Below are 25,692 nucleotides of genomic sequence, written 5' to 3'. Positions count from 1 at the left end.
AAATATTGAAAATACAGAGGAAACTCTGTCGAAATTTCTGTGAACATTAATTTGAAATGAAATTCAAATTGGAATTTTTATTTATTTATTATATTTGTCAAGTTTGATTAATAGGCTTGCCGGGCTAGAATGATCTAGTTTGTGCGCCGGTCACGATGATTGTTTTTGGGTCGTGACATAGATGGTCTAGGAGCTTAGCTCTGTAGGAGTTCTCTGAACTCTGGTTCATCTTTTGAAGAGAAATTGAAGAGGAGCCTGATGCAGTTGTGATTGATGGACAATCTATGTTGCCGTTTCAAAGGTAAATTGAGTCTCTGACGTGGGCAACAATAACTATGTTCATGTGCCTGCAACATATAGTAAAAACTTTCCTTTGGGTAGTTATATTATGCCATTAGTATGATAATATATGATTTTGATACATTAGGACATAATTAATGATGTTATAACATTAGGTTAATTCCCCTTGCTAGTATACTCTAAAAATAGCTTTTATGTTAGATATGTTTATGGTAGTGTTGAAATTGGAGGAAGGATAATTTGATAAATTTTAGTGTATGTCTGCACAATTTCGGCTAGTGCTCTGGAAAATAAATTTGTTGAATTTTTATAACTTTGACACAATTCTTTGATAGTGTAAATGAAGCTTTTATGGAAATAAATGGCTTTAGCTTGGTTAAGAATTTTAACACTCATTTTATCGAATTTGTAGCCGAAATGTGTATAATGCCCTATGTGAGTATTAATGTGTAGATTGGATGGTTTATTAGAGTTTATTAGTAGTAATGATATCGTTACTTGTGTATTGACATTGATAGTTCGTGGATTTAAAGAAGTATATGGATGATTAGTAATAAAAAGAACATATAAAGTTATACGATATGTGTATAGATAATTTAAGAACTTGTTTGGAATTGGATTAAGATGGTGATTGATGGAATTTCTATGAATTATTAGAATAAGTTGGCATAATTATAGCATGACTATTATGCCATATGAACGGTACATTTGAAACAGAATAAATATGAGATAGTAGAATGGTTATTTCTGAATTAGTGTATCCTAAAATCTCTTTTATGTTAATAAGTATGTTTATGCTAGTATAAATGTTGGAGGGAAATTCTATCAAGACAATTGATGTATAAAATTATAGAAATGATTTGAAAGAAAGAAATAAAAATGAGAAAATTGATGAAAACTCCGTTTGCTACAACGAGAGATAATGTAGCCTATGACGTACGGGTCATAGTAATTGCTACAACGAGAGATAATGTAGCCTATGACGTACGGGTCATAGTAATCCGTTTGCTACAACGAGAGATAATGTAGCCTATGACGTACGGGTCATAGTAATCCGTTTGCTACAACGAGAGATAATGTAGCCTATGAGGTACGGCTCATAGTAACGAACGAAATGTATAATTAATGATATGAAATTTTAAGTCAAGAATTATTTGAATAATATTTGAAAGAGAACAAAAATAAAATTATGAAATCAAGGAAAAATTCTAAGGACCCTCCAACATGAACACTAACATAGCATACGCATATTAACATGAAAATTATGTTTGGAATGAGTTAGCTACGAAGAAATATTTCATGGGCATTTTACCAATAGTTGGAAATGAGGAATTTTAGTTATGGAACTCCGGCTTAGTTAGCCGAAACTAGTTGTTATCGAAAAAGAATCGGAGACATACTCAAATAAGTATGTCAAAGTATAAGCTATACCAGAATACGATAGATCGGATATATGTTTATGATTAGTATTATGTTTATGATTAAAGTTATGAGCATGACTATATTTATTATATGATTTGTTCAGAGAATATTTATTTATTTTACCATTTCAATGTATCAGTCGCCAAGTTTAACACACATGCTAGATATCTTAGGTGATTTCTAGTAGGGTGTTTCGTTCTGAATGGCCGACTCTTTTATTTATGTATACTCTAGGGTCAATTGATGTATCTACAGCTATTTGGATATCTAGGATGTTTTATTTTGAGTTGTACAAGTAGTATGAAAATAAAGATGTTGTTTGGAGATTCTGGCTGATAGAACAAGTTTTTAAAACAGGATTTACATCTTGGAAATATTGAAAATACAGAGGAAACTCTGTCGAAATTTCTGTGAACATTAATTTGAAATGAAATTCAAATTGGAATTTTTATTTATTTATTATATTTGTCAAGTTTGATTAATAGGCTTGCCGGGCTAGAATGATCTAGTTTGTGCGCCGGTCACGATGATTGTTTTTGGGTCGTGACATAGATGGTCTAGGAGCTTAGCTCTGTAGGAGTTCTCTGAACTCTGGTTCATCTTTTGAAGAGAAATTGAAGAGGAGCCTGATGCAGTTGTGATTGATGGACAATCTATGTTGCCGTTTCAAAGGTAAATTGAGTCTCTGACGTGGGCAACAATAACTATGTTCATGTGCCTGCAACATATTTATGTATAGAATCCTATACTTTTCTGTATATTTGCTGCACATTTGTGTATATAGAAAACATTTTTGCAGCAAGTATTTGTGTATACTATGCTAGAATCTAATATAATTGATTTTGATAAGAAAAAATACAATTAGTGTCTATTCTATAAATGAAAAATCAATAATATTTTGAATAGGTATGACTGACCTAACGTTTTAGCAATTTATTCCAACACATGGAAATTTGATTTGTTTATTTTCGTATTTTAGTGTGATATTTCGCCCAAAAGTGTAAAAAAAATGTAGTTTTTTTTTTGACCAAAAAAAAAAATGTAGTTGACAGCATCATTTTGGTTCATGTGTCAAAGATTAAATTTCCAAACTCCTAATTTGGCACCTTTGGAAGATTATTAGTCTCTAGGGTTGTCCTGAGGATCCAGCAAGGAGTATAAGTTTTATTTTAAAAAGAATAAATTTTCAAGTTGGTCTCTAACAAAAAATATAGAAACTTACTTGGTCATTAATAAATAATAAAAATCAATTTTATCTTTAACAATATTATATGAAATAAAATGAGTCTTCTTTAACATAATATTGTATGAGACTTTTTTTTAACAAGATATTGTACGAGACTTTAATATCTATCAATGGTTAGTTAGATCTATATCCTAAAGGAAAATGTTAAATTGTGTTTTTAAGACACTTGTCAATATATTAAAAGTAGAAATTTTGAATCGGAAGTCACATATCTCATTTTTAAGCGAGTTAAAAGTTGATTTTAAAACATGTCATCCATGGATTTTTTAATATTGACATTTTGGCACAAGTGAAGTTGATTCATCCTTACAAATCTATTGATACTTTGTGGAATGTTAACACACGCTCGAAGTTGACTTGGTAGTAAGCTTGATTTTAACTTTTCATCTAATTTCATTATTTTTTTTACTTGAGTTTAACTTTTTTCAGCTGTTTGTAATTTTATTTATGCATTTTTTTAAAAAAAGAATTGTAAACTTTATTGATTTAAATTAAGTTTTTGGTATTATTATATAATAATCTATAAATAAAAGTATGTTACTTCAATTTCAACTGTGATTCTGTGAATCAAGGTGGTTTGAGGGTTCGGAGGTTAGGAGAATTTAATTTGTCTTTATTAGGGAAGTGGTGTTGGAGGTTGTTGGTTGATAAGGATGGACTGTGGTATCGCGTCGTAAAGGCACGGTATGGGGAGGTTGGTGGCCGAATTCAGGAAGGAGGGAGAAATGTGTGTGGTTGGTGGATGATGTTGTGTCACGTAAGGGAGGGGGTTGGGACGGGTGTAGGAAATTGGTTTGATGATAATATTAGGCGGGTGGTAGGTAATGGTCGTAGCAGTTTCTTTTGGACTGATAATTGATTGGGTGGAGTCCCCTTAGAAATCCAGTTCAGCCGGCTTTATGATTTATCCGTCCATAAGGAGTGTACGGTGGAGGATATGGCTCGATGGGGTTGGGAGAAAGGAGGTGATGGGTGGGGTTGGAGAGGCGGCTTTTGTTGGGTTGGCGTGGGAGGAGGATAATGTGAGGGAGTGTGTTACTTTGTTGGAAAACGTTGTTTTGCAGGTTAACACTCAGGACCATTGGCGTAGGTTACTTGATCCTATTCATGGCTACTCGGTTCGTGGGACGTATCGTTTCCTAACAACTATAGAAGAACATGTGGCTGTTGGTTCAATAAACGATGTGTGGCATAAACCGGTTGCGATAAAAGTTTCTATTTTTGCTTGGCGTCTCCTTCAAGATAGAACTCCAACTAGATCCAACTTGGTACGTCGACATGCTCTTCAACCAAACGACCACATGTGTGTTGGAGGATGTTGTTTCATTGAGACGACGGATCATCTCTTCGTTGGATGTGATTTATTTGGAAGAGTTTGGTTTCTAGTCTGTCATTGGCATGGTTTTTCTTTTGTTTGTCCAAGTTCCATTGTAGATCACTATTTCCAGTTTATTCATTTGGCGGGTTTGCCAAGATCGACACACTTTTATCTTAAGGTTATTTGGCTTTGCTTGTGTTTGGGCAATATGGAAGGAGAGAAACAACCTAGTCTTCACATATGTGGTTATTGATCCCCACAATATTGTAGAAAAAGTGAAGCTTAATTCCTTCTTATGGCTATCCTCGTATTCGGTGCTTATTGCTTTTGGTTTTCACGATTGGTGGAGACACCCACTCCTTTGTATGCGTGTCATGTAACTTGTAATTGTTCATTTATTTTTTCTGGTGGTGGCATCTTTTCTAGGTGTCAAAGTGCTGTAACAGATATTGAGTGATTCATCACTTTTAGCACACCTTATGTGGGGTGAATCACTTCGTTTTGAGCTATATATTTCATTTTGATTTGTTCAAAAAAAAAAAAAAGAATATAAAAATTCAAACCTATTACGTTTCCGTAATTTATAAAATAAAAATTTATTTTCGTAAAAAAAAAACTCATACTAGACTCTGACAAAAAAAATAAATTTTAATAAAATTATAATGAAATTTGAACTTGGTTTATGCACGTCGATGAAAGTTGCCTCAAATGATAAATATTTGATTCAATGCACGGCCGTGGATTCAACTCCTATTAACATTGTGATGACCTTTTTTTGTAGGCAAACCATAAGTAATTATGTAAACACTATTTGAGCATACATACTTTAACGCGATGAGTCATGACTTTAACTCATCTACATTTGGTTTACAATAAATTATTCAAAAATTCTTTTAAATTATTTAATTGTAACAAATTGATCTTTTCATTTTTTTTCATACCACTTAAATCTTTTAAGTTATTTAATTGTAATAAGGATTGTTTAAAAAAAAAATCACACCACTTATATTTTAAGTTATTTAAAGGTAACAACTTGAAGAGTTTTAGATTTTAGAAATATAATTTCCTTGACCTTGATAAATGAAATTGAGAATCAAAGTGGTCATTGTCTTTATAAGTTATTCTCAAATTAGTTTCAAACTTTATTAATATTTTAAATTAGTTTCATTTTTGTTAAAAGTTTTCAACTATACCATAAAATATAAAAGGGGAATTAATCACTTTAGTCTCTGAATGGGAAATAAATAGTCACTTTAGTCCCCGAATGCAGAGAAATTGCAAAACAGTTCATGAATCTAACTTTGTTGGTCAATTTCAAGGATTAAAATGACTAACAGAGTTTACATTCAAGGAATAAATTGATTAACGGAGTACATTCAGGGATTAAATTGACAAACATAGTCTATATTCAAGGACTATTTTGCAATTTATCTGTATTCAAAGATTAAAATGACGACTTATTTCTTACGAAGGGACTAAACGACTAATCTCCCAACATAAAACAATGATCAATGAAGTGACTTAACACAGTTACCAGCTACACATCCAACATTTCGAATTCTGGGACACAACAATGCTTCGTTCTTGTTCTTCTTCGATGTTGCAGAGGTACGGTTTTGTTCCTGTTTCTCTTTTTGTTCCAAAAAAGTTTCATTCTTTTCAATTTCTGAAAAACACCCATTTCTATTTCATTCCTTATTCTTCAACTTCATCCACATTCCATAATAACAATGATGTTGTTGACGATGCTGTTTCATCGTTCAATCGCTTGCTTCATCAGAATCCCAGTCCACCCGCCTTCGAATTCGGTAAGATTTTAGGTTCCCTTGTCAAATCCAAACATTACCACACTGTTTTTTCTCTCTCAAAAAAAATGGAATTTGAGGGAATTAAACCTGACTTAGTCATTTGCAACATCCTCATCAATTGTTTCTGTCAATTGGGTCACATCCCTTTTGCTTTTTCTGTATTCACAAAGATTCTCAAAATGGGTTACGAGCCAGATACCATAACATTCACTACACTCATCAAGGGTCTCTGTCTCAAAGGTCAGATACATCAAGCATTGAACTTACATGATAAGGTGGTTGCGATGGGATTTCATTTGGACCAAGTTAGTTATGGAACCTTGATTAATGGGTTGTGTAAAGTTGGTGAAACAAAAGCATCTCTGCAATTGCTGAGACGTGTTGATGGGAAATTGGTTCGGCCTAATGTGGTAATGTACAATACCATTATTGGTGGTATGTGCAAAGGTAAATTTGTTAATGATGCTTTTGATTTATATTCTGAAATGGTTTCTAAGAGAATTTCCCGTGATGTTTTCACTTACAATGCTTTAATTAGTGGCCTTTGTATTGTTGGTAAATTGAAAGATGCAATTGGTTTGTTCAGTAAAATGACATCGGAAAACATCAAGACTGATGTGTATACTTTTAATATATTAGTTGATGCATTTTGTAAGGAAGGAAAAGTAAAAGAGGCTAAAAATGTGTTAGCTATGATGATAAAACAAGGGATCAAACCTAATGTTTTTACTTATAGCTCTTTAATGGATGGATATTGCCTAGTTAAAGAAGTGAACAAGGCTAAGAGTATATTCAACACTATGTCTCAGAGGGGAGTGAATCCTGATATTCACAGCTACAATATCATGATTAACGGGTTTTGTAAGATTAAAAAGGTCGATGAAGCAATGGATCTCTTTAAAGAAATGCATTGCAAAAACATTATTCCTGATGTGGTAACTTACAATTCCCTTATTGATGGTTTGTGTAAATCGGGGAAAATCTCTTATGCTTTGAAGCTAGTCGATGAGATGCATTATAGAGGTCAACCACCTAATATAGTTACATACAATTCTATATTAGATGCTTTATGCAAAAACCATCAGGTTGACAAGGCAATTGCGTTGTTAACAAAGATGAAAGACGAAGGAATTCAGCCAGATATGTGTACATACACAATACTTGTTGATGGACTATGCAAAAATGGAAGACTAGAGGATGCACGGATAATTTTTGAAGATCTTTTGGTCAAAGGCTATAATATAACTGTCCACACATATACGGTTATGATCCATGGGTTTTGTAACAAGGGCTTGTTTGATGAAGCATTGGCTTTGTTGTCAAAAATGAAAGACAATAGTTGCATTCCAAATGCCGTAACTTATGAAATAATCATCCGTTCTCTGTTTGATAGCGATGAAAATGATAAGGCGGAGAAACTTCTTCGTGAAATGATTACGAGAGGCCTATTGTAAGCCTGAAACTAGGTAAGATGTATTCTATTTATCTGTTGTTATATAGTATTTATTATATTTAAGCATATAGAGTGTACTAAGTTATGAAAGTTGCACATAATTTTGACAAATGACTGTATATAATCATGGAGTGAAATTTTAAAAAAAACTTATTTTGTTAGTACGAGGTTGCAGAAATTTCGGAATCTGCATGATGTGTACTTTTTAGATGTTTGCTTTTACGGAAAGGTGAAGAGAAGTAATGAAAGGCTAATAGTGATCAGCAAAATCTAGGGAGGAGTGGTTTTCCCCCCTCCAATTCCTTATGAGATGCTAGTATTTTGGAATTAAGATTATACATTGCAGAAGTGATTGTTATTTATTTTTACACAATTATTATATACAGTCATTTGTCAAAATTAGGATCATATTTTTACATGGGAATTCAATTAGAATTTCAATCTTCAATCAATAAATGTAAAATGAGAACGATCATATTTTTAAATGCGAACTCAACTAAAATTTCAATAACATATAATGCATTCTTTGTGCTTAAACTTGATGAACTTAAGGCTTAATGTTAATGTTATGTCCATTACTATAATCACAACAATTCCATAAATACAATGTCTCATTGTGTTTGTTTCCACCAAAATCTCTGCTATCTGCTGGAGTAATTCTACAATTCCAGTAAACTAGATTGTAAAATTGAATCTATTGGATAGGGTTCCTCTTTTTCATCAGCATTGTCGATCCGTTGAATGCAGTACATGTTGAGAGACATATATTTGATTCACAATTTAAAAACATGATGAAAATGGGTTTTCTTGTGAACTTTTCCTGTTTTCAAATTTAGAGAAATATAATTTATTGTATTCTGTGTTATCCTTATTAAAGAAGTAACCTGTTATGGCTTGGCTGATGTGTGTAATACTTGAAACGATTATGTGTCTATGTATATTATGAACTTTATTATAAAAACGGACGGCTCTGGATATTAATTGCATCTCAGAAATCTGATTTTCAAAGTACTTACATTTTGTCTTACATCAAGGAAGCAAGTGTCATGTCATGGTCATGTAAAAAGCATGAACCAAAAGTACTTGTATATCCATCTACAAATTGTGGCTCAAATCCAGTTCTTGTTATGGTTGATGATATAACAGAATTTATGTGTCTGGTATTGGAAGTATAGAGCAAGGGTCACTTTCTATTTGTGCTTGTGCAGGGTACTTGGTTTTGATTATCTGCCAAATTGTATCAAACTCTGTACTAGTGTGTTTAGCAGTACTTGGGCTCAACATCTCGATAAATTATAGTTTGTTTCTTGATTAAGATCTTAGATTTCAATATAGTATTCAACTGCTCCTTACCTCAATACAAAATAGTTTTAAGTAATCAAGACTATGAGCACAGTCTAATGAGGGTTAAGATAACTAGTTATGTGGGTAGATGTTGAACCAGAATCTGTTGGTGGAAGTTCCGTCTATCCCACATCAGCACTAACGTGGGTTCAGTCAAGGTAAGGGGGAAGATTGTCAATCAAAGGGAGTTCATGCATGTTGAGAACCCATCTTGATTGTTGCATGAAATGTTAAGGGTTCGTTACTTTAATTCTATCCTTCTAGGGTGCCTTATCTCAAGATCTTTGGTAATAACCCACATCTGAGCCTAGAGATTAAGGTTTAATGTTGTTTTCTGGATTCTGTACTTTTGCATTGGTTTCTCGTGTTTACATTTTTCTCTGAATCATAAAGAAATGAACAAACAATAAGGATTTGAATAGCGAAATTAGAGTTCAGAAAACACTTTATCAATATGTAAAAACACTGTAAAAATAATGTCTTGTTCTTTCATTGCATGAAATCTGGAAGTTCATGTTAGAATCTGTTATGTCACGTTCTATGTGAATTCTCTGTAAATTTACTGCATTGCCTTAGGATTTCAATAGTAAATTTGCACAATATGCTTGACAATATGTTTATAAAGGCTTTCAAATTATAGTTATCAACTTTTGCAAGAACCTCATGAGCATTATATTCAAGGGAGATGTTATCCCAATGATAGTGTTAAGAAGACAAGTTCACTAGTTTATTTTTATGTTTTGCTGCACATGTGTCTGCTTTATGTAGATTTAAGAGCCACTAGCACAAACCACGAAGAAACAGAGAGGAAAGGAGAGAAGAGTAAGGTGAAATGGCAATACACTTGCACATTAGACAGCATTTTAACAAAGAAACATCGAATATTCAAAGAAAAATCAATTTTTTTTTCCTTCTCCATCATAGCTGCAGCCTACATAATCTATTCTCAACTCAACAAACATAAGGGGTTTGTTATGTATTTAGTTTCAGTTCAGTACTGTCTTACCGTAACCATCATCATCCTTTTTACTCTTTTGTCCTAGTTTGTATTTTTTTAAAAGGGTTTTTTTGCGCATGTATTGTTGAAATCTCAATGTTTGGACCATCAATAACACAAAAGCTTAATAAAGATTTTGACACTTGTTTATGCAATTGTGCAACTTATATTGTTGACAAACTTATACTTGCAGACAAAGTAGACATTCTGTTTTCCAATTATAGAACTTCCTTTGTGTTTTGTTCGATGGTATATTTTTTAGTAGGGGATAGAAATTCCACAGTTGTGTCAAGAGGACCCTTATTGAATAATGCCTTTGACACTGGCGACATGTATGATTTCATCCATATATGTTGATGATTTAATCTTCTGACTGATTTATATAAGTTTATACGTTGAGGGCATTGACATCTCATTGAGTTTGTTTTGTTTTGATTTAAGCTACACTTTGGCATTTTCATTTCAGTTTTTTTTTTGTTGAGAATTTTGTTGTTGTTCAAGAACTAGAAGCTTTTGGTTTTGATGCATTTGTGTTATTGCTTCAAGAGTTACATGTCAGTCTTCTATGCATTCCTCTTGCAGAAAGTATATATGTAGAAACACGTAAACATGCAAAATAAGAAAACTCTTCAAACATAGATGAAGTTAAAAACTGATAGACCCCTGAGTTCCTCTACATGTGTTGGCCAAACTGTTGGGCCGAATCCACACAAGCACAGCTTCTAGAAGCCTGTAGAAGCTGTGGGAATACAAACAGTTATAATAATTATTGGAATCTAGGCAGGATTTCAGTTATAAAATATTGGGAAGCCTAGAGGATAGGGCATTCAGAAAGTTTACTAAGAGTTGTTTAGGAGAGAAGTTCTCTGAACTCTGGTTCATCTTTTCAGTTTTCTGTTTACATCATTTTAAGAGCTTTGAGCTCTTAATAAATACATTGTTACTTTCAAATTTCTGGGTTCTATCAGAAACAAAAACAAAAGTTAGGCCACTATAGCATACTTTCACTATGGAATCCTTGGTTTGACTAAACAAACATATTATCTCCTGCTGTTAGCCTTGGATGAACCACTATTCATAGAGTTTTCATCTGTATATATTTAAAGTAGAGTTTTTTTATTGTGTGTTTGTAGTAAATTTTGTAGGCTAAAATTTTACTTGTACCGAGGCCGACACTTCCAGGATTACGATTTAATTCTCTGAATCAGAAGTATCAAAATAGAATGATAACTGGTTATTTATGCTGTAGTGATTATCATACTATTTTTGCTTCTGGTTAGAAACACCAGCTGAAAATTTACATGTTGTTACAAGCCACTGTTTCTGAAATCATGTTATTGGGATTGTATTTAGATATTCAACTGATAACAGGAGTGTAAATTGCATGGATGATATTACTTTTATGATCTATCGATATGAAGTTTGAGTTTTTGTCAAAATGAGAGAATGTTGATTTGAGTTTCTGGGTTGATAGTGAAGGGTGCATGTGTGTTGATGAGATAATTACCAAGCAATTGTTGAGAAAGAAAGTTGATTTTTTTTCGGAAATAAGAGAGAAAAAGTTGAATTCTTTTTGTTTTGATGATTCAGTAATAACGAATCTCTTAGAATGGCCGTCGTGAGTCTTGTGCTTGCAACAACATAAAGAACCGGTTCTGTGAGTTGGGTTCAATAATAATGTTGGGGGAGAAATTGAAGAGGAGCCTAATGCAGTTGTGATTGATGGACAATCTATGTTGCTTTTTCAAAGGATATAAAAGAGGGTAAATTGAATCTCTGACATGGGCAACAATAACTCTATGTTCATGTGCCTGCAACATATTTATGTATAGAATACTATGCTTTTCTCCTTCAAAAAAAAAATAAAAAAATACTATGCTTTTCTGTATATTTGCAGCACATTTGTGTATATAATAATACTTTGTTTTCTATATTTTTGCAGCAAGTATTTGTGTATACTATGCTATAATCTAACAAAAAATATAGAAACTTACTTGGTCATTAATAAATAATAAAAATCAATTTCATCTTTAACAATATTATATGAAATAAAATAAGTCTTCTATAACATAGTATTGTATGAGACTTTTTTTTAACAAGATATTGTACGAGACTTTAATATCTATCAATGGTTAGTTAGACCTATATCCTAAAGGAAAATGTTAAATTGTGTTCTTAAGACACTTGTCAATATATTAAAAGTAGAAATTTTGAATCGGAAGTCACATATCTCATTTTTTAGCGAGTTAAAAGTTGATTTTAAAACATATCATCCATGGATTTTTTTAATATTGACATTTTGGCACAATTAAAGTTGATTCATCCTTTCAAGTCTATTGATACTTTGTGGAATGTTAACACACGCTCCAAGTTGACTTGGTAATAAGCTTGAGTTTATGTTTTCATCTAATTTCATTATTATTTTTCTTTTACTTGAGTTTAACTTTTTTCAGCTGTTTGTAATTTTATTTATGCATTTTTTTTTTAAAATGAATCGTAAACTTTATTGATTTAAATTAAGTTTTTAGTATTATTATATAATAATCTATAACTGTGTTTACAAAAACCTTTATACTTCTTGTATATCTTCCATTTCGATTTCTCTATATGATATTGTCTTACCTCATTGAGAGTTCCATCAATCAATTATGAATCCTGGTATTCAGAGTTACAGTATCTTGATTAATGGGTTTTGTAAGATTAAAATGATGGATGAAGCCATGGAACTCTTCGAAGAAATGCATCACAAACAAATTATTCCTAACGTGGTAACCTACAGTTCCCTTATTGATGGTTTATGTAAATCGGGGAAAATCTCTTATGCTTTGAAGCTAGTGGATGAGATGCATGAGAGAGGTCAACCACCTAATATAGTTACTTACAGTTCTATATTGGATGCTTTATGCAAAAACCATCATGTTGACAAAGCAATTGCATTATTAACAAAATGTAAAGACCAGGGTATTCAACCAAATATGTACACATACACTATTCTTATCAAGGGATTGTGCCCAAGTCGGAAATTGGAGGATGCACGGAAGGTTTTTGAAGATCTTTTGGTCAATGGCCATAATCTAAATGTCTATACATATACTGTTATGATCCAAGGCTTTTGTGACAAGGGCTTGTTTGATGAAGCGTTGACCTTGCTATCAAAAATGGAAGACAATGGCTGCATTCCAAATGCTAAAACTTATGAAATAATTATCCGTTCTCTGGTCAAAAAAGATGAAAATGAGATTGCAGAGAAACTTCTTCGTGAAATGATCGCGCGAGGTCTATTGTAAGATTGAAACTATTTGATACCATCATTTCATTTTATGTACTTGCCTCTGTTAGTGGAAAAGAAACTTTTTTATTGTTTTTGTTAACTGTGTTTACAAAAACCTTTATACTTCTTGTATATCTTCCATTTCGATTTCTCTATATGATATTGTCTTACCTCATTGAGAGTTCCATCAATCAATTATGAAAGCTGTGCACCCTCGTATCTGCAGATTTGGATGTTAGTATACCTTTCTGCTTTGAATTACATTTATTTATTTATCTTGAGTGAAACTTTGAATGAACTGAACTGTTATATAGACTAATTGCGATGGAAGGGTTGCCTTAACAAATGATTTGATAGCCAGCATATGGGTAAGAAGGACTTTGTGTGCTCGTTTAGCTAAATGAAATTGCTGCATAATGAGGATCTATGGCCCCATTACTGCTTCGTAATCAACTTAAATATGCCTTGAAAGAAGTATTGAGAGCTAGAAAGGTCATGGAATATAGTTAACCATAATTGAACTTAAGAAGCAGCAGTTGTAGGAAAACAGGGTGATTAAGATTTGGCTTGCTAAGCCTATCTTATGGCTTCTAAATTGAGTTGGCACAAAACAAGTAACTTCATTTATTTTATCTTAGTTATGCTTGTACTTCTACATAATTATAATCTTAGGAAGCTTAACTATTTTAGAATGCTAAACTTAAGGCTGAAATGCTAAAACCTGAGTTGTAAAAAATAGAGACAAGCTTGACACTTGATTGAAGAAAGCTAAAAATGAGTATCTAAGGTCTGGCCTTGAAATTGTTTGGTCACTAGAAATAGAGTTTAGAATTTATAAATTGCATGCTTGTAGGATGCATGATTCTATTTCCGGCATAATTGTTGATTTCGATGTTAAATTTGATTCTTGGAAATATTCTATGTTGTTTAAAGCTAATTGAATTCTTGCTTAAATGAAATCTATGTTTCGATACATGTACTGTTAAGTCATAGGACTTTTCCTTTTCCATTCAAACCCAAGCCTCTAAAGTTCAGAACCTCCAAACCTTGCTCTGCATCGACTTTGGCCTGGCATTGCGTTGACTAACAAAATTGCCACCATTGTTCAGTCATCCATTGTTTCTTGCGTTTCAAAAATTATTGAATGTGGATAGAACTAATGTTTCTCGTCTTAAAGAATATGATTATACATCTGGAACAGTGAAGGTACAGGCTTGAGTTGGGATCACAATGGTTTTATTTTCATGGCTCTACCTCGACTGAGCCCTTTCACTACATTGACTGACAAAATTGCCACCCTTTTTTAGTTCTCCATCGACTTTCTTGTAAAAAAAAATTATTGAATGTTGCTGTTAGCAACTAGTGTTGCCTTTCTTAAAGAATGTGGCTATGCTTCTAGATTAGGTTAGATGCATATATCAGTTTGCAATGATGAACAATAGTAGTAATGTGGTTATGCTTCTTGAGTTCAGACCATTTAGTTTATGGTTTCACCCCTGGAAGCAAATTGATTTTGGTCTCACTATAATTTGAGTGAAAACTGGTAATTATTCTTGAATCTCTAATTGACTTTTGAGGATCATAATGAGGATGTTGTATGTATGTAACTATAGTTGTAGGTGTATAAAGACACACATTTCAACACCAAAAACTATAGTAATAGAGCTCTCAATTTCAATTTTTCTGAGAAATAGAGAGGATCTTTACCCCACTTCTGTAAGAGACTGTAACATTTTTTTTTAAGACATTTATCGATCATGATTCATTGAGAATTATCATGACAATGGTTTCTTATACTATACTATAATGTCGGTCTTGTGCTGTATTATGCCCCATCGAAATTGCAGTCTATACACTCACGAAAGGTAAATTTTCCCGAGTTCATGACTAACCTTGTTTCCTAACTGCAATTTGATGATCATTCTTGTAGTACATGAGAAAGAAAAAGGACTAACGAAAACAATACTTTCATATTTTATAACAGGATCATGGAGACAGCTCCAACATTGCCTGAATTTTCCCTGGCATTGAAACCAGATGAAAATCAGCTTCCACCAATGGATACAGAGAACATAAAAGTTACACAGACTCATTCTAACCATCTCAATGGTGACAAATGATAAAAATACTATGAATTTGTAAAATCTCAATTGGAAAAATAAATTATTATTGATTTTTTTTCTTCTTCTCTTAATATATTGATTTTTTTCTTCTTCTCTTAATATATTGATTTTTTTCCATAATTCATTCTTCCCTAAACTGATTCTTGTTAGCTTCTAGACTTGCTTCTAGCTTGGATTCAATCGTCAAACTTGCATTAGTGTAGTCCCTCCTCCCATGAGTGAGCTTCTTTGAAGCTTTTGATATCACTGTTCTCATTCTGTTGTTAAAACATCATCTGCTGACAATTTGAAGAGGTTTTCTCAGATGGTTTTCAAGACGTTGCACCAATCATGATGCATCAAAACCGAAGCATCGTTGGATATAATATAAAGTCTGTTACTATTTTCAATGCTTCCTTGGTCTCTTCACTTATCAGAAAATACTTCCATTTCTATGTCACCATCTCAAGTAATTCGTTCTGTATTTTTTTCCTAAGAGATGCATCAACTGTTGTTGGCAGCATAGTTGAACTAATTCCTGAATAGAGTTCTCTTCTTATTTGGCCACTTGATGAAGTGAGACTTTGGACCTGAGATTATAATTATAGCCACGGATAGGATTACACCTACACTGGAGTATGGAAAGATTACTTAATTATTACCCTGAGATATTTTTCGCAGTGTTGCTAACATTTAAGTAATATTTCCATACTCCAATGTAGTATAATAAATATAGGCCGAGAGAGAAAAGGGAGGGAATTCACTATCAATGAGTTCAAGTATACAACATTTGGTTTGGGGAGACTAGGCTCTCTGATTCCTAAAGGTTGTTTAATTTACAAATCTGCTGAAAATATCTCAGAAGTGACATTGCTTTTGCTATTATTGGGAAAAAGTAAGGCTTGAAAATACTTTATAGAGAGATATTTTTTACCTTATAAGTCAGTTTTGTAAGAATGTATTACATCTAATATAAAAATCTAATATTAAAATTTGAAGACAAAATAATGTATTGTTGACAAAGCAAGCAAAATAGCCATATGGCAGAGTTGAAGAAATAGGCAGGAAGGGTCAAAAGAAAACTTACCATGGTTATTGATGATGTCAAAGGTCCAAGTTGAATACAGAAACAAATCATCCTCATATCTCATGTTTTTGTGTGTCTTTTTTTCTTCTAATAAAGACACGAGGAATTACATGGTGTTTGGATGAGCTACTAAATTATGAAATTTTTTATATATTACAAATGTTAATTGAAACAGGGGTTAATGCATGTTTACCCCTGTAATATTAGCGATTTCCGGTTTACCCTCTTGTAAAAATATTTGTTTAGATTCCAACCCTGTAATTTAAAGATTCTTTGGTTTTAGCTCTTCATGGCATCAAATTACAAAATTTAAGGTATTTTCGCTCCCTGTAATTTAAGAGAATTTCGGTTTACCCCCTGTCATATCATCGATTTTGTATAGTCAAAATTCATGAACCAAAACCAAAGAATCTTCAAATTACAAGGTTGAAATCTAAACAAATATTTTTAGAGGGTGTAAACATGTATTAACCCTTGAAACAATTTTGAGTTGATGGGCAAGAAGGTATGTAAACCTCCCTTAACCAGCCAAGCATACGCATGATGACACCCGTGGAACCGTCGAAATCTAAAACCGTTAAAAAATTGTTTAAAATCTCACAAAATGTACCTATGAATTTATAGTTTTGTCAATGGACCACTACAACACTTTACAGAGATTTTGATGTACCGTAAAGAAAAAACATCGCATAATTGTTTAAGATCTCGCAAAAAGATTTTGCTCGTGAGAGTACTTAACTTAGCTTATAGAGAGTTACACATTCAACGGTTCATTTGCCGAAAACCTAACTACAAATCTCATTTCGAATTCAACAACTTCGTTTTGGGACACATTACACAACAATGTCTTCTTCAATGTTCCTGGGGTGCTTTGTTTTTCGTTTTTCTCTCACTGTTCAAAAAAAGTTTCATCATTTTCAGTTCCGAAAATACCCTTACTTCATTCCTTCTTTTTCCTTCTCTTCTTCTTCAACCAATGATGTCGTTGATGCTTCTTTTTCTATGTTCAATCGCTTGCTATCTCAGAATCCCACTCCACCCGACATCGAATTCGGTAAGATTTTAGGTTCCCTTGTCAAATCCAATCATTACCACACTGTTCTTTCCCTTTCTCAGCAAATGGAATTTAAGGGAATTAAACCTGACTTGGTCAATTGCAACATTCTCATCAATTCTTTCTGCCAATTGGGTCACATCCCTTTTGCTTTTTCTGTTTTGGCAAAGATTCTCAAAATGGGTTATCATCCCAATACCATAACCTTCACTACACTCATCAATGGTCTTTGTCTCAAAGGTCATATCCATCAAGCATTGCACTTTCATGATAAGGTGGTAGCGCTTGGATTTCAATTGAACCAAGTTAGTTATGGAACCTTGATTAATGGGTTGTGTAAAGTTGGTGAAACAAAAGCAGCCCTTGAATTGCTTCGACGAGTTGATGGAAAATTGGTTCAGCCTAATGTGGTAATGTACAGTGCGATTATTGATAGTATGTGCAAAGGTAAACTTGTTAATGATGCTTTTGATTTATATTCTGAAATGGTTGCTAAGAGAATTTCTCCTAATGTTGTCACTTATAGTGCTTTAATTAGTGGATTTTGCATTGTTGGTAAAATGAAAGATGCAATTGATTTGTTTAATAAAATGATATTCGAAAACATCAACCCGGATGTGTATACCTTTACTATATTGGTTGATGGATTTTGTAAGACAGGAAGGGTGAAAGAAGCTAAAAATGTGTTAGCTATGATGATGAAACAAGACATTAAACCTAATGTTTTTACTTATAACTCTTTAATGGATGGATATTGCCTAGTTAAAGAATTGAATACGGCTAAGAGTATATTCAACACTATGGCTCAGGGCGGAGTGAATCCTAATATTCACAGTTACACTATCTTGATTAATGGGTTTTGTAAGATTAAAATGACGGATGAAGCCATGAATCTCTTAAAAGAAATGCATTGCAGAAAAATTATTCCTAATGTGGTAACTTACAATTCCCTTATTGATGGTTTGTGTAAATCGGGGAAAATCTCTTATGCTTTCAAGCTAGTCGATGAGATGCATGATAAAGGCCAACCACCTGATATAATTACTTACAGTTCTATATTGGATGCTTTATGCAAAAACCATCAGGTTGACAAGGCAATTGCATTATTAACAAAATTGAAAGACCAGGGTATTCAACCAAATATGTACACATACACTATTCTTATTGATGGATTGTGTAAAAGTGGAAGACTAGAGGATGCACGGATAGTTTTTGAAGATCTTTTGTTCAAAGGCTACATTCTAGATGTCAATATATATACCGCTATGATTCAAGGGTTTTGTAGCCATGGCTTGTTTGATGAATCATTGGATTTGCTGTCAAAAATGGAAGAAAATGGTTGCATTCCAAACGCTGTTACTTATGAAATAATCATCTGTTCTTTGTTTGATAAAGATGAAAATGATAAGGCGGAGAAACTTCTTCGTGAAATGATTATGAGAGGCCTATTGTAAGACTGAAACTAGGTAAGATGTTTTCTATTTATTTGTTGTTATATTGTATTTATATTCAAGCATATAGAATGTACTGAGTTATGAAAGTCACACCTAATTTTGACAAATGACTGTATAAAATCATGGTGTAAAATTAAAAAAAAAAAAAAAAAAAAAAGCTTATTTTGTTAGTATGAGGTTGCAGAAATTTTGGAATCTGCATGATGTGTACTTTTTAGATGTTTGCCTCTAAGGAAAGGTGAAGAGAAGTAATGAAAGGCTAATAGTGATCTGTAAAGTCTATGAGGACTTGCTTTCCCCCCTCCAGTTCCTTTATGAGATGCTAGTATTTTGGAATTAACATTATACATTGTTGAAGAGATTGTTATTTATTTTTAGGCTTAAATGCATTTGTGACCCCTTAACTTTTAAAATGTTGTGATTTTGACCCTCTAACAAAAAAAAATAACAATTTTACCCCTTAATTTTACAAAACGTTACAAAGCTGCTGAGAAGACGCCATGTGTCCCAAAACGAGGGGCCAAAATCGCAATTTTTTGTAACGATAAAGGGCCAAAAGAGCTTATTTCTCAAAAGATAAAGGGTCAAAAAAGCGTATTTCCCTAAAGTTAGGGGGATCAAAAGAGCATATTTCCCTAAAGATAGAGGGGAAAATTTTAATTTTTTTTATTAGGGGGCCAAAATCACAGCATTTTGAAACTTTAGGGGAGAAAACTGCATTTAAGCCTTATTTTTACACAATTTTCTAGTATATGAGTACCTAGTGAGGACTGCTTTTCCCCTCCGATACCTTATGAGATGCTAGTGTTGAACTAGGATAGGTAGCCACTAGGTATGAGTGGATGTGCATTCTTTGATAGACTGTGCATAGAAATCACTAGCAACTTTTTTTGGGGCTGACTAAAACCATGCTCATTTTGCATTGATGGGAGAAGGTTCAACATTATCTGAGTATCATTGCTATCGAATACCTCATTTCCCACAGTTATGCAAAATCATTTTGATTTGTGAAAGGTAAGGTTGAACTTGGTGCTGAATCCAAGTATGAGCTTTTGAAAGGTTTGTCATATTCTGCAGATACTCATTTCCTAAATATGGTTCCTGGTCTTTATCTTTGATGGAACATTTGTGTATCTAGTATCTTCTCTTGATATACCATAAATGTGATGAATGGTTTAGGATGGCAGCACCTGCTCACTTTTTTAACAAAAACAGCCTCTCATATTCCTGAATATGGTTCATGATTCACTTTTTTTTTTTTTTTTTTTTGTTGAAAATACATGTGTTTTCATTCTTTGAAATATCTTTCTTAGTTGATGGCCTCAGCTGCACACTTAGACTATCACCAACAACTGTGATGTGATTTGATATGCGTTTTGGTGAGGTTTGCAATGAGCATCAAGCCATGAATTGTGATTATGAGAGGTTGTTAAGTCTTTCTTAGACTTGCTTCTTATTCAAGTAAAATAATTTCTAGAATTCAAGAAATCTATGAGCACACAAAAGATGAGTAGATTTAGAAAATAGTGAACAAATTTGGTTTGACAAATATTATAATTATAAGTTGTATCCTAAGGTATCTTTATATATTTTTTTTTTTTTTGTGGTGGCCGAGGTTTAAACCCCGGACCTTGCATATATTGTCCCTGCCAACTGAGCTAAGCTCACGAGGACTATCTTTATATATTATATAGACACGCACTGTATGCTTAAAAAAAAAAAAATTATGAAGGTATAGTGAATATAGTCTGAACTTTATGAAGGTGGAAGGAAGTAGACCTTATGGTTCTGCGATGCAGACTTTCTCTGTTACATATATGCAAAACTTCATGTAGCTTGCAACCTTATAAGGTTGAAATATGTGTTTTAGTTTGTTATAACCCTCTTCAATTGAAGTTGAATAGTCCGTAAAGAATCATGAATAGATTAGTGGGTGTTGAGTAGGAATTAATTTAAACTTAGTAAGTGAACTAATCAACTAATCTATTATAGTTTACTCAAAATGCTTGTTAACATGCTTCTAAGATTTGTCCAAATACAATTCTTGAATTTGGAGAATTTCATGATTATTTGGTACAACCTTATAGTTGCACGTGAAGCTTGAAATGGGTAATGCTTTCTTGAAAGTTTCATGGTATTTCATTGCAATTCTGTTTGGAAGTGAATGTTTTTCGTGTTTACATTTTTCTGTGAATCATAAAGATGAACAAACAATAAGGATTTGAATAGAGAAAACATCCGAATGCGAATAGCACTTTATCAATAAAACACTGTAAAAATGTATGTCTTTTTCTTCCATTGCATGAAATCTGGAAGTTCATGTTAGAATCTGTTATGTCGCGTTCTATGTGAATTCTCTTTATACATTCGGTACGAGACTCAATTTTCGAAAAAGATATATTTGAGCATGAGAATAGGAAGGTCGGACGTGTGCTTGGTTCAGATCGGTTGTAAGGAATAATATGATAAGAATTCAAATATCAGTTCAGTTTCTGCTGGGTACTTGATTTTCTGCATATTGAATGAATTCACCATGTAGGATTCATCAATTTCACATGAAACTTATGTGCTGTCATTTACTGCGTTGCCTTAGGATTTCAATAGTAAAATCGCACAATATGCTTGACAACATGCTTATAAAGGCTTCCAAATTACAGTTATCAACTTCTGTAAGAACCTCACGAGCATTACATTCAAGGGAAGTGCTACCCCAATGCTAGTGTTAAGAAGGCAAGTACAATAGTTTTTTTTTTTATGATTTGCTGCACCTGTTTCTGCTCTATGTAGATTTAAGAGCCACTATCACAAACCACGAAGAAACAGAGAGGAAAGGAGAGAAGAGTAAGGTGAAATGGCAATACACTTGCACATTAGACATCATTTTAACAAAGAAACATCGACTATTCAAAGAAAAATCAATTTTTTTTCCTTCTCCATCTAGCTGCAGCCTACATAATCAACTCAACAAACATAAGGGGTTTGTTATGGATTTAGTTCAGTTCAGTACCATCATCATCCTTCTTTTTTTTTTGTCCTAGTTTGTATTTTTTTAATTTTTTAAGGTTTCTTTTTGCACATGTATTGTTGACATCTCAATGTTTGAAACATCAATAACACAAAAGCTTAATAAAGATTTTGACACTTGTTTATGCAATTGTACAACTTATATTGTTGACAAACTTATACTTGCAGACAAAGTAGAAACTCTGTTTTCCAATTATACAACTTCATTTGTGTTTTGTTCAATGGTATATTTGTAGCAGGGGATAGAAAATCCACAGATGTGTCAAGAGGAACCTTATTAGATAGTGCCTTTGACACTGGCGACATATTTGATTTCTTCCATATATGTTGATGATTTAATCTTCTGACTGATTTATATAAGTTTATATGTTGAGGGCATTGACATGTCATTGAGTTTGTTTTGTTTTGATTGAAGCTACACTTTGCCATTTTCATTTCAGTTTTTTTTTACCTTCCATTTTTTTTGAGAATTTTGATGTTGTTCAAGAACTAGAAGCTTTTGGTTTTGATGCATTTGTGTTATTGCTTCAAGATTTATATGTCAGTCTTTGTATTCCTCTTGCAGAAAGTATATATGTAGAAACACGTAAACATGCAAAATAAGAGAACTCTTCAAACATAGATGGAAGTTAAAAACTGATAGAACCCTGAGTTCCTCTACATGTGTTGGCCAAACTGTTGGGCCGAATCCACACAAGCACAGCTTCTAGAAGCCTGTAGAAGCTGTGGGAATACAAACAGTTATAATAATTATTGGAATCTGGGCAGGATTTCAGTTATAAAATATTGGAAAGCCTAGAGGATGGGGCATTCAGAAAGTTTACTAAGAGTTGTTTAGGAGAGAAGTTCTCTCTGGCCTAGGAGCTTAGCTCTATAGGAATTCTCTGAACTCTGGTTCATCTTTTTAGTTTTCTGTTTACATCATTTTAAGAGCTTTGAGCTCTTAATAAATACAGTGTTACTTTCAAATTTCTGGGTTCTATCAGAAACAAAAACAAAGGGTAGGCCACTATAGCATACTTTCATTATGGCATCCAAGGTTTGACTAAACAAACATATTATCTCCTGCTGTTAGCCTTGGATGAACCACTATTCATAGAGTTTTCATCTGTATATATTAAAGTAGAGTTTTTTTATTGTGAGTTGTAGTAAATTTTGTAGGCTAAAATTTTACTTGTACCGAGGCCGACACTTCCAGGATTACGATTTAATTCTCTGAATCAGAAGTATCAAAATAGAATGATAACTGGTTATTTATGCTGTAGTGATTATCATACTATTTTTGCTTCTGGTTAGAAACACCAGCTGAAAATTTACATGTTGTTACAAGCCACTGTTTCTGAAATCATGTTATTGGGATTGTATTTAGATATTCAACTGATAACAGGAGTGTAAATTGCATGGATGATATTACTTTTATGATCTATCGATATGAAGTTTGAGTTTTTGTCAAAATGAGAGAATGTTGATTTGAGTTTCTGGGTTGATTCAATAATAATGAATCTCTTAGAATGGCTGTCGTGAGTCTTGTGCTTGCAACAACATAAAGAACCAGTTCTGTGAGTTGGGTTCAATAATAATGTTGGGGGAGAAATTGAAGAGGAGCCTAAAGCATTTGTGATGGATGTGCCTGCAACATATTTATGTATAGAATACTATGCTTTTCTGTATATTTGCACCACATTTGTGTATATAATAATACTTTGTTTTCTATATTTTTGCAGCAAGTATTTGTGTATACTATGCTAGAATCTAATACAATTGATTTTGATAAGAAAAAATACAACTAGTGTTTATTCTATAAATGAAAAATCAATAATATTTTGAATAGATATGACTGACCTAACGTTTTAGCAATTTATTCCAACCCATGGAAATTTGATTGGTTTATTTTCATATTTTAGTGTGATATTTCGTTCAAAAGTGTAAAAAAAATGTAGTTGACACGGTCATTTTGGTTCATGTCTCAGATTAAATCTCTAAATTCTTAATTTGGCACCTTTGGAAGATTATTAGTCTCTAGGGTTTTCCTGAGGATCCAGCAATGAGTATAAGTTTTATTTTAAAAAGAGTAAATTTTCAAGTTGGTCTCTCACAAAAAATATAGAAACTTAATTGGTCATTAATAAATAATAAAAATCAATTTTATCTTTTAACAATATTATATGAAATAAAATGAGTCTTCTTTAACATAATATTGTATGAGACTTTTTTTTAACAAGATATTGTATGAGACTTCAATATCTATCAATGGTTCGTTAGACCTATATCCTAAAGGAAAATGTTAAATTGTGTTCTTAAGACATAGGGCTGGCAATGAACCGAACCAACTCGATTAGAGTTCGTAATTCGATTCGATAATTGATTCGTCGAACTTGGTTCATGAACCAAATGAGCCGAACTTGAGCTGAAAATTAAGTTCGTCAACTAATTGAGCTGAACTTGAGTTATAAGTAGTTCGACTCGTTTGGTTCACGAGATAACTCGATTATATATATATATATATATATATATATATATATATATATATATATATAATACTTTAAAAACTAAGACAAATACTTAGCAATAATATGATAAAAATGAGCTACTTCAAAATTGAAAGACAACACCATTGACAATGTTGTAGTTTTTAAGGATTTCAAAACTAAAATAGCCCCGCATAGGAACATGCATAAAAAAATGAAGGATATGATTATCTATCTATAATAAGAGAAACAAATGACATAAGAAGGCAAAAATGGATTTGGTGGTTGCATATCAGTGTTAATTACTATGTGTAATAATAGTTAAATTCTTTGACTTTTGAGTTACGTGGTTCATGTGACTTTACTCATTTTCATTCCTAAAGTTATGTGCTTTGAACAAACGAATTGAACCTAATGAGCCGAACCAAACTATTCGTGAACTTTAAACGAGCCGAACTTGAGCTGGAAAAAAAGTTCGTCTCAAACTCGAACCGAGGTTCGAATCGAGCCAATTCTTAATGAGCCGAGTTGAGCTCAGACAGGTTCGATTCGACTCGACTCATTTCCAGCCCTAAGACACTTGTTAATATATTAAAAGTAGAAATTTTGAATCGGAAGTCACGTATCTCATTTTTTAGCGAGTTAAAAGTTGATTTTAAAACATATCATCCATGGATTTTTTAATATTGACATTTTGGCACAAGTAAAGTTGATTTATCCTTACAAGTCTATTGATACTTTGTGGAATGTTAACACACGCTCGAAGTTGACTTGGTAGTAAGCTTGAGTTTAACTTTTCATCTAATTTCATTAATTTTTTTTTACTTGAGTTTAAATTTTTTCAGCTGTTTGTAATTTTATTTATGCATTTTTTTTAAGAAGAATCGTAAACTTTATCGATTTAAATTAAATTTTTAGTATTATTATAAATAATCTATAAATAAAAGTATGTTACTTCAATTTCAACCGTGAATCAAGGTGGTTTGGGGGTTCGGAGGTTAGGAGAATTTAATTTGTCTTTATTAGGAAAGTGGCGTTGGAGGTTATTGGTTGATAAGGATGGGCTGTGGTATCGCGTCTTAAAGGCAAGTTATGGGGAGGTTGGTGGCCGAATTCAGGAAGGAGGGAGAAATGTGTCTGGTTGGTGGAGGATGTTGTGTCACGTGAGGGAGGGGGGTTGGGACGGGTGTAGGAAGTTGGTTTGATGATAATATTAGGCGGGTGGTAGGTAATGGTCGTAGCACTTTCTTTTGGACTGATAATTGGTTGGGTGGAGTTCCTTTAAAAATCCAGTTCAGCCAACTTTATGATTTATCGGTCCATAAGGAGTGTACAGTGGAGGAT

The 25,692-nt window shown here is 32.8% G+C and overlaps 3 protein-coding genes across 6 annotated transcripts; all 3 read left to right on the top strand.

Annotated features, from left to right (window-relative positions):
* The first annotated feature begins 3,936 nt into the window (after positions 1 to 3,936).
* LOC146917610 (uncharacterized) lies at positions 3,937 to 4,539 on the top strand. The gene has a single exon (XM_085721900.1). It carries the CDS (start codon positions 3,937 to 3,939, stop codon positions 4,537 to 4,539), a length of 603 nt encoding a protein of 200 aa, XP_085578026.1.
* A 1,267-nt stretch (positions 4,540 to 5,806) lies between these two features.
* On the top strand, positions 5,807 to 15,381 carry LOC146917609 (uncharacterized). 3 transcript variants are annotated; one of them, XM_085719437.1, is made up of 3 exons: positions 5,807 to 7,199; positions 9,211 to 9,220; positions 12,522 to 13,354. In XM_085719437.1, the coding sequence occupies exons 1-3, from the start codon at positions 5,860 to 5,862 to the stop codon at positions 13,173 to 13,175; spliced, it is 2,004 nt and encodes a 667-aa protein (XP_085575563.1). In that variant the 5' UTR covers positions 5,807 to 5,859; the 3' UTR covers positions 13,176 to 13,354. The 3 variants fall into 3 exon arrangements, with proteins under 3 accessions (XP_085575563.1, XP_085575562.1, XP_085575564.1); XM_085719436.1 differs by lacking the exons at positions 9,211 to 9,220; positions 12,522 to 13,354 and adding an exon at positions 15,144 to 15,381 and having other exon boundaries at positions 5,807 to 7,560; XM_085719438.1 differs by lacking the exon at positions 9,211 to 9,220 and having other exon boundaries at positions 5,807 to 7,545; positions 12,543 to 13,354.
* Positions 15,382 to 17,092: 1,711 nt separating this feature from the next.
* On the top strand, positions 17,093 to 23,607 carry LOC146917608 (uncharacterized). Of its 2 annotated transcripts, none has more exons than XM_085719439.1 (2): positions 17,093 to 18,868; positions 19,792 to 23,607. In XM_085719439.1, exon 1 carries the CDS (start codon positions 17,192 to 17,194, stop codon positions 18,854 to 18,856), a length of 1,665 nt encoding a protein of 554 aa, XP_085575565.1. In that variant the 5' UTR covers positions 17,093 to 17,191; the 3' UTR covers positions 18,857 to 18,868; positions 19,792 to 23,607. The 2 variants fall into 2 exon arrangements, with proteins under 2 accessions (XP_085575565.1, XP_085575566.1); XM_085719440.1 differs by having other exon boundaries at positions 17,108 to 17,402; positions 17,573 to 23,607.
* Positions 23,608 to 25,692: the final 2,085 nt, after the last annotated feature.

Source organism: Medicago sativa, chromosome 6 (genome assembly GCF_051527215.1).
Source record: "Medicago sativa cultivar Bolivia chromosome 6, Bolivia_mono, whole genome shotgun sequence".
Classification (NCBI taxonomy): Eukaryota; Viridiplantae; Streptophyta; class Magnoliopsida; order Fabales; family Fabaceae; genus Medicago; species Medicago sativa.
The sequence above is the reverse complement of the archived record's forward strand: the minus strand, read 5'-3'. Positions and strand labels throughout refer to the sequence as shown.

Coding starts and splice junctions, on each gene's coding strand:
- LOC146917608 (XM_085719439.1), top strand. CDS start 17,192: ATGTCTTCTTCAATGTTCCTGGGGTGCTTTGTTTTTCGTTTTTCTCTC.
- LOC146917610 (XM_085721900.1), top strand. CDS start 3,937: ATGGGTGGGGTTGGAGAGGCGGCTTTTGTTGGGTTGGCGTGGGAGGAG.
- LOC146917609 (XM_085719438.1), top strand. CDS start 5,860: ATGCTTCGTTCTTGTTCTTCTTCGATGTTGCAGAGGTACGGTTTTGTT. Junction 7,546..12,542: donor TGATTACGAGAGGCCTATTG/TAAGCCTGAAAC, acceptor TCAATTATGAAT/CCTGGTATTCAGAGTTACAG.